The sequence below is a fragment of the Austrofundulus limnaeus genome, unplaced genomic scaffold (assembly GCF_001266775.1).
Source record: "Austrofundulus limnaeus strain Quisiro unplaced genomic scaffold, Austrofundulus_limnaeus-1.0 Scaffold0, whole genome shotgun sequence".
Taxonomy (NCBI): Eukaryota; Metazoa; Chordata; class Actinopteri; order Cyprinodontiformes; family Rivulidae; genus Austrofundulus; species Austrofundulus limnaeus.
The window spans coordinates 7,783,416-7,792,968 of record NW_013952402.1 but is presented as its reverse complement, the minus strand read 5'-3'; the positions used below and the strand labels follow the sequence as shown (position 1 = coordinate 7,792,968).

At 41.8% G+C, this 9,553-nt stretch overlaps 1 protein-coding gene across 2 annotated transcripts in view; it reads left to right on the top strand.

The window, feature by feature from the left end:
• The window catches only part of dachc (dachshund c), a 25,871-nt gene that overhangs the window by 5,890 nt on the left and 10,428 nt on the right, over nucleotides 1–9,553 (top strand). For both annotated transcript variants that reach the window (XM_014001572.1, XM_014001565.1), the window contains exons 2-3: nucleotides 1,966–2,075; nucleotides 5,292–5,402. In XM_014001572.1, coding sequence (XP_013857026.1) covers nucleotides 1,966–2,075; nucleotides 5,292–5,402 — 221 coding nt within the window. The remainder of the gene's footprint in view (nucleotides 1–1,965; nucleotides 2,076–5,291; nucleotides 5,403–9,553) is intronic.

Below are 9,553 nucleotides of genomic sequence, written 5' to 3'. Positions count from 1 at the left end.
CACACACACACACACACACACACACACACACACACACACACACACACACACACACTTACAAAGCGCAACACACACAAAGACCTCCCTCCGTGGGTCACTTTGATGTATCAACGCACTTGCAGACTAAACACAAAATTAGGTTCCAGTTCTTTATGCCCCTTAAAATGTAACGTACACAACGGCGCAGACAACGCTCCCACCCACCAGCACACACAGAGGCCATTAATTAGTGAGCGCAAATAAACAGTAGTAAGGGAAAGGGAAGCGGCTGCAGTAAAAAAAAAAACGCACTCTTTGGTTTCTGTGTTTTATCTCCCCCCCACCCGATGTTCACTTCTGTGTGTGTTTTTGTGTGAGCAATCGGCGGGGTTTACAACACAAGTTGCATTGCACCAGAGTTGCTTTACCTTCCAACTCAAAACCTAAAAATACATTTCCTGCTTTTGTCAGGCTCGGCGTGCCGCTCTGTGCAGAGTGTCGACAACAACGCAGACTTTCAAAACTTTCATCTTCTTGCCCCTTCCCTCTGTTTTGCCTGCAAATGTGAGATATGTGTGTACATTTATCTACCTGAGTGTTTTTTAAGGCCCCCCCCCCCCCGCAACTATTTACATGCATCTGTGTGTCTCACTGTGTGCAGCTCCTGTGTGTGAGATATCTGATGTCAGCTGTCACATCCCAGTCGGTCTGGGCCTATAATAAGAGACAATAATAACAACTCATTAAAACCGAGGGCAGGAACTGTGGAGCTCATCGGCTCATCAAATTAACCTTTGAACACTCCACACACACGCACGCGATCACACACACACGCTCGCGCGTGCACACACTCTCTCGAGCTACCTGTTTTTCTCCCACAGTTTGTGGCTCCACATTCTTTCTCTGTCTTTTTTTTTTGTGTGTGTCTCTTCATCTACCCCCTCTCAGCCAGTGGGTGTGTCAACAGGGGATTGGTCCTTTCTGCTGGGTAATTGATGAATTATATGCAACATGCAAATGAGGCGCCATTAATCTCCTGACTGACAGCTTCGTTTATGGGGCCTTAATGACGGCTGGATTAGATTCTAATTAAAATCTGCTCAAAGACACCCCACGCTAGGAAGCTGCTGCTTCTAGTCTATCTCTATACTTTCCTATTTTTTTCTCATTTTTTCCCCCACTCTCTGTTTATAAGTCCCTCTTCATCCTTTCCTCTCGCTTTACTCCTCTTCATCCTTCTCTTTTTTCCTTCTTTTACATTATTGCATTTTTTTGCATGCTGTCACACCTTCTTCTCGTTCCCCTCCCACTCTCCCAACTCGCTGTCTTTTAATATCTCTCACACACACACACACGCGCACAGACACACACTTGCCCACAGACTCGTGTTATGTCAAGCTGCTATCAAAAGAGATGAGGTACGCTGGTTGTCATTAAGCCTGATGTGGCCCGTGTCATTTCCACTGTCAGGACATTCACACCGTTTAGTCAGAACTGAAGTGATGTCTGACAGCTTTTCACATACTTCCTCCCAAGGATTGATTTAGCATGCCTGGTTCACACGCACGCGCAAGTGAGAAATCACGCGTGTGCTTGTAGTTTCGACCTTTATTGAGGAAATTTGTGACACGGTGGGAAAAGGGAAATGAAGGGCCGAGTGTGGAGAGGATTGAAGGCAAAGGAGGCGAGCGCACGCTTTTAATAAGCAAACAAATAAATGAGTAAGCTGAACAGTAATGAGGTGCTTTATGGATGCCATAGGGAAACTCCTTTTCTGCTTGCTCGTATCCACAGGGAGGTCAGATCTGCTACAGCAGCCTTCCTGGAAGTGGTCATGTTTCAGTGTTTTTTGCTTGTTGACACTTCAGCAGGATTAGAGCTTTACAGACTGAAGGACACTTGGGCTAACCAGGCCACCCATCTCAGTCTCAGCATGTAAGACAGGCTTAATGACTAACTTCAGCCCGTGTTTTTCTGCCCCCGCAGCTCGAGGCCCGGACGACCGCCCAAGAGGCTGCAGAGTGCGACAGAGGGCGGGACGCACCACATGCTGTCTCACAGCGGTCTGATGCACGCTGGGATCATGCCTCCCGCAGGTGACCACCCAGGCCTCGTCAAGCACGTTACATACATGAGCTGTAGGAACGATATCGTAAAATGCATGGCATCGCATGGAGAATTTTAAGTTGGTATTTTGCCAAAAAGTGTTAAAAAAAAGGAAAAAAAAAAAGAAAAACCACAAGAGCAAAGTGTTTATTTTGTAGTAGGGGAAGTTTTTGCTTTGGTTTCTGTTTGATTTTGTTTTACTTTATGTGTCAAAATAGGACAAAGTGTGACAATTACAGATTCAACCCACATCTGTTGTCAAACTTCCCTTCGAGATGATGAATCTGTCAGTGGAACGCTCGAGCTTTTTGTGTAACCACACAGCGTTTTAGGGAGATAAAACTGTCATTAGGAGAACAAGAACGAGGAATGCAGCTGCACTCAGTGAGAGATACATTTTGATTTAGAAAAATTAAGAACAAAGCGAACATTTTTTTTAATTTATTGGGCACCATCAAGTAATTCTAACAGTTGTCATATTGTGGATGACAGAAATTCAAATTTTTGTCACTATTAACAGACTTCAATGCTTTATTAAATATTAAAAACATCATTTTTTTATCTATGAGTTTGTCTTGAAAAGAGTGATAAAACTACTTAAGAAACTTTAGAAGCCTTGAAATCCTTTTTTTTGCACAAAAATCGTTCCCCGCATCAAGCCTTGTAATTCCACAGAGCTGTAGATAATTTAYAGCAGAAATCCTCCTTCTGTCTCCGTGAGCTGTTTAAAAGATTTAAATATTGCTTCAGAGTTGCAGAAAGTTCAAAATTAGTTCTCGTTTTAGCTGTCAGAGCGTGACGGAAACAATGTTGCAACTAGCGGAGTTGTTTGAAGCACGTACATCTTTCTTTTGCAGAACAGATATGAGCTTGTTTTTTTTTTTACTGCTTATTGTACAGCTCCTCCAATCCCCCCATCCCCTCCACAATAATGGCACATTTTTACCTATCATCAGTCGAAAGCAGAGGTAAAGTTCTGGGAGGTTTACTACTGTGTTTATTAATAAAATTAGCATACATGCTGCTGACACATGAGAAACAAGCTTGTTCTCCGCCTTGATTTAAAATTACACAAAGTTCTCTGTTAAGTTGAGTAAGCGTTCTGATCAGTAGCCCTCTGAAGTATGATGATGAACATGTTTAGTTGGTGACTGTAAAACCTTTAAAACCTAATCTTCTAACTCAGGGACGGGCAACTTCAGTGATGGAAGGAGCCGCAATTCTTTTGTCGACAACACCAGAGGTCCACACAACGTTGCACACTTACCCAAAAGTAATGAAACTGCCTTTTTAAAAATGATTATGTATATGTGTATTTATTCAACCAACATACAGTGCAGTTAAATAGTTCATGCTCAAATGCATGTACAGTATATGAGTTGTAAGATTCCTTGTGCGCAGACTCCTGTGTGGTTTTGGTAAAAAGTTGCTGTTGTTTATGTACTTGCAACGTCAGTAAACGTCTCATATTTAGCTTTGTGCAACGAGTTGTTGTGGCAGCTTCTATTAAATTTATATTAAAATCCTTCGTGGCAGACGTCTCTAAGCAGACTAAACACTAGGTTTGCCTACCTAAAATAGCTTACCTCCCAAAATAAAACAAAAAAAATGTATTATTATTATTATTATTATTATTTAATTTAAAATAGTCCTCTTAAAGCAGCAACTCAGGTTCTAAGGTCACCCGCCATCCCTGTTCTAACATTCATTTTTCCTGCAAACAAAAAACAGTTTGGAAGTTAATTTTCTCCTTTAATTGACTTGTGATTTTCTTAATTATCCGGATCAGAATCTTTATTTCAGAATGTTTTTATTGTCAAGTTTTGTCTTTCAAGCAGTAAGTCGGACGCTTACTAAAGCCAATAAGCCTGTTTGCTTTGTCGCAACCAGCTGTGATTGTCTATTGTAATTCGTGTGTGTGTATTTGTGTGTGTGTGAAGCACAGAGAAAGGGAGAAAAGTAATTGTTGGCACCTCACCGCTCTCAAAGTTGCCCTTGGCTTTGTGCTCCTCACTGAAACCTGATCTTTTCATTCCCTGCCTCAAAAGAAGCCATTTTCTATTAGCCTCCTCTTCCTCTCGCTGTTCAAAGGTGCTCAAGTGTGTGCGTGTGTGTCTGTGTGAGTGTTGTGTCTGCGAGTGCTCAAGAGCACCCTTCTAAGTGGGAAAAGAGTATTTTCCACCAAAGGAGAGGGCACGGCGGCAATGTCAGCGCCGCTGATTAGAACTGGCCACATGAGAGAGGAAGAAGGAGACAGGGAGAGCGAGGACATTTGAGCGTAAAAGGCAGGAAAGATCTTTGATGTGATCCTCCTTAGTCGTGTTCGCTCACACAGGCGCACACATGCGACGCGGTGGCTTATGTCCCGCTGCGACGCTGACATTTGAAAAGGTAAAGTAAGGAAGGAAAGAGGGGAAGAGGAGAAGGGGAAGAGAAGGAACAATTTGTTGTGCTTGTCGACGTCTCAGGCAGACAAATCGCTCGCCTCAGACGCCCATTGTCTGAGGGAAATAAAAGCAGCGCTCTCATTGGATAAGTTAGTCGCAAATGTTTGGATGAATCGAAGATCAGGAAATTAAAACTTAGCGATTGTTTGTATTTCCTCCGTCGTGTTTGCACAGTTGCRCGGTTCATCCGAACTTTAATAATTCGCCGTGTTTGTCTGTATTAGTGTAAGGCATATTTAATTTTCTATTTTCAGGGCCGCGCTGCRGGTCAGACGACGCTCTGAAGTTCAAGGCGCAAATTAAAATGTGTCTCAGGCCCTCCTGCCACATTTTGTCACTGTCCATTACGTATTGTTCCAAAGTGCACAACCTCTATTAAAACAAAGCTCCACTTGGTGCGCCATGCTTTGAATGCTTTTCTAAAGAAAGGCTTTTGTGGTTTAAAGGTGGAGCTCCCACTGCTGTTTGGGTGTCATCCTGTGCACTGTGCTGTGCTGTGGGATGTGATATCGCTGTGTGGGTGAGATGAATGTCTTGGCCTGTTCCTATCACCGCTGATTCTCTGGCAGACTAAATGGCCAGTGCAGCGGTGCAGTCAGGATGAATGGCCGGCCTCTGTCTTCCCATGACAACCTCCTGCCCACCGACTGCTCTAATCCTCCACCAGGGGCCATTGATCTGGCTCTTATTGATTCCTCTTCCTTTCCTCCCTCTTCCCCTTCACCTTCACCCCCTCCTCTCTATAATTTTCTCTCACAGATCTCTCTGCCCTGGCCAAAAAGATCAAGCTGGAGGCGATGGCGGGTTACCACAACAGCCAGCAGCACGGAGGTCCAAACGGGGAGAACGGTGACCACAATCCTGGACTGGGTGAGTCGGCTCATTCCATTAAAATACAAAAAATAAAATAAAAATAAAATAAAAGAAAGCACAGGTTTGTGCCAAATGTTTGAAAACAATTGTAAGGCGTGATTCACAATAGTTATAGGAACACATCTGTGATACCACATCATTCCAGCCTGAGAAGTTGTGGCTCCGGTGAATCAGGTTGATTAAAACCAGGATGTGACGTCACATCCGCCACCTGGCTGTTTCCTTTGGAAAGTCGCTAAAACCAAAGCAAAACACAGAAGCAATGCCGTTTCCTACACATAAAATGTCGAATCAGAACATCTGGTTAAGAGCATTCAAACAGCCAAAACATAAAAGTCACTTAKTTGTGCCTCTCAGTAAGAATCTGGAAGCGTTTCCTGGAAAACACAGCCGGTCATCCAGTCTGCAGCCTCTTCAGTCGCACTCACACTGTAGACACAAACAAGTTTAAATTCTCCTTCAAAAAATTCTTACTCTTTTTAATACATTTTTCTCCTTTTTTAATATTACTTTAGTTAGGCAGTAACAGTCACAACACTGATGTTGATAATTAATGAAGTTGTTGCTTAATAACTTCTCAGTTACAGCTCTGTTACATGTGCAGCAGTGTAGAGCTAAACAAAGTAGTGGAGCTGATTTGCTTTACATATTTTATGTTTTATAAGGAAAAAATGTTTTCATATTGGAATAAATAAAAATGTATCTGCCATATTTGATCACGTTTAAACTAGTTAAAATCAGTCKGTTACATGGATGAGCGGGGTTTAGCAATATATTTATAATTTATCTTGATGTCGGTTTGTGCAGTATCAACATCACAAAGGACTGTTTTGGATGCAGTAAGTTTGGACTGTTATATTGCATGTGTCAGTTTTTTATGGCCAACCTGTCAGTGATATATTTGACCAATCAGATGGACTTTCACTGCCTCAGATGGCTACATCTGTTTTTGGATGGAAGCAGGTCAGGTGCTAATATTATAAGCAAAAATACTTGGGATGCACGATATATCGGTACTGATATCGGTATCGGCCAATATTGGCAATTTTTTAGAATATCGTATCGGTCCGATATGTAAAACTGAGCCGATATTAACATCCGATATTGATTTCCCACTTTTTATTTTGTGTTTCTGTTTTGGGAGGAGAGATGACAGGTTGAGCGCATCTGTTTGATCATGATAGTGATACTGATGCTGCGTAACCAGGAATAACTGAAGTAGGGAGTCATGTCAGACGTCTGGTTGTTTATTTATGGAATCAAAAAAAGACCCAAATGTGTTTGTGTGTATGTGTATAATATAATTTGTGTGTYTGTGTAATATCKGTAAATATCGGTTATCGTCCATGAYAACAATAATTATATCRGATATCGACATCGGCTGTAATTTTCATATCAGTGCATCTCTAAAAAAACAATAATTTGCTGCTAATGGTAGATAAATCCTTGTCAATATTTATTTTGTAGTTGTACTTTAAAAGTAGTGTGCTTAAGCAAATATTTCAAATTTAAGTACACTAAAGTAAGCTAAATAAATGCTGTGTTTTTACTCTTCCAGGTCAACACCATACTCAAACACTTAAGTTATGTTCAGCAGCTTCCAACAGAAGCTGTCATTTTATTCCTATACTGAATTTATTTAAAACCGTCTTCACTTGGTTGCTCAGTACATGCAGAAAGAAGTACGTGTGCTCATACCTCGCCTTGCAACAAGGGAGAGCAGTCAACAACCGGAGCGTCGCCGGACAAAAGTAAGCACACCAGGATGATAGAGAGATGAATAAGATGAGAGGCTGAAGCCAAATCAATAGTCTTCTCTCTAAATCACTATCCTGAATGCAAACGACAAAACGCTGGACAATCGATGACGGGACGGCCGTGTGCACGCACGCAAACACGACCTGCGCGCACGCCGGCGTATCAGGTGCACCGCCTCCTCCGTTATCGACAGGTTAAAGCGACATCAGTGTGTTTAGACAGATGACGGGGCTTATAGAGGCCTGTGCAGAATACACTATCAACCTGGGACACACTTGTTTAACATGTGGAGCACACRGCACGGCCGTGCGACAGAAATGAAAAATTGCCCTTGTGTGGTTTTTTTTTTTCAGAATTTACTAGAAGAAACGAGTAAACTCTTTACTTTGAAGTCTTGCGTTTTTTCTCCCTGCTCATGTGGGTAAACAGCACCAGCATTAAGCATTGTTTACCTTTGTATACACTCGGTTACGACTGCCAGCATCTGTTTGCAGTTAGGTGGCTTGGTTACCACCAGCCATTATAAACCTGTAAAGCTTAATCACCGTTAATGATAGAGTCAAGTGGAAACACACACAAACACAGCACAGGCACACAATACATACACACATACACACTGTGCTTTTTTTCCCCTTTTTTTTTTTTGTTTTGTTTTTTTTTTTCCATACCGCCACCCACAGCCTTATGGGAAGGATAGGCCCCCTTTACCCCAGGTTCAACCACTACAAAGRCGGTCTCATATTACACACACGCACACTCGCACAAATGCTGAGTGTGACACCTTATGGGCTGCGGAAGAGCAGAGAGAAGCCATTTCTGCGKTTAACAAGATCTTCTGGGAAATTTACAGTAACTGTTTGTTTACAGTAATGGTTTGTTTGGATAAACATAAGAGGAGCACTCTGACTTTTGATGTTTCCTAATGAAACGTAAGAGAAAGTGATGGGAAGGCAGAGAAAGTGAGGAGAGGAGGACTTTTAGATGAGGGACAGATTGAGAGTGAAAATGAAATTACAGAGGGAGGCGGGGGGTTGAGCGGAGGGGCAACCGTGAGCACCGGTTTCCAAACCAAGGCTTAATATTTGGCTGGAGGTTTATTGTCAGAGCATCTGGTTATTTAGCTCCATTCAGACAGATCTTTTGTTTGGATTAGTTTCTGCTTTGGGCAAGTGACAGACTAATCTGCCAAAACGCACAAAGCACAGCACATATGTCCAGCGAGCCCCGACTCATAAAGTCAACACCTCGCCCGTTATTTCTTAGATTGCTGTTTTCTTTTTCTTTCTTCACACGCTTCTCATTTTTTCTTCGTTTTTTTTTTTTTTGTTCCTTCTCTCCATTTATTTGTTTTATTGCATCTCTCTTCGGCGGATCAACACCTTTCTAGCTTCTTCTAGTTCCATTATTTGTGACAATTGTGCGGAATGGAGTCCAAGATTTTTCCCTTTGTGTTTATAATTACCCAGCGTGCTTTGCTGGCCCGGCACCAAGACTGCCATCAGCTTCTTTTGTTCCATTTCCTCCCTGTGTTTCTTTTGTTTTTGTTTCTCCTTTTATTAAATGATAAATATTTATGTCATTTTCAAGCCCACCCCGCACCCAACTGGATTGTTTGTTTCATGAATAGAAGGACTGCRATAACTCGCCGGGGTGCTGTTGAGAGGGAGGATTGTCTTTACAGATCCTGGATGCTTGTCTTAAAGAGAGGACTGCGAACAGCAGATTGGCGTAGATAATAAGAGTTTAGTTTCAGGTGCAGGAAACGTACTAAATTATCATAAAGACCACTGAGGCAGTGAAAGATAAACAGTTTAGTTTTAATTCCACGGTGGATGAATTTGTGTTTTTTTTTTCCCTTTAGGTGACAATCATAAAGCACTTTAAATCTGTAACACTCATTATGTCTTTGAGTGGCATTTTCCCCACTTATTGCAACAAAAACAATGTTTCGTCCTCTTCAGTTTGACTCCTGTACGTATAATTTTACTTTACATACACGCACACATGTGCATACACACAGTCTCTCATGCACAAGTAGCTTTAGATCTTGGTTTAAGAACGATATTCTTAGTGCATAAAAAATTTAAGAAATAAATGACGTAAAGTATTTGGTGTCACGTTTATTACCCCACACTAAAGGCAGTGATGTTTATTAGCCCTGTGTGCGCATATGTGCAGGTGATGGTCTGCAGCGTTAGCAAAATATTGCATAAGCTGAACAAATTTCAATTAAACTCTCAAAGTATCTATTGGATGCACATTAAGYTTGAATTCAAGATGGTGACCACAGCTCAGCAAACTTAAAAACACAGTTTTTCAGAAATTGAGCTAAAATTTGGTGCGGTACAGATGTTTTTAGTAATGAAGTACATTTACATTGTTACGGTACT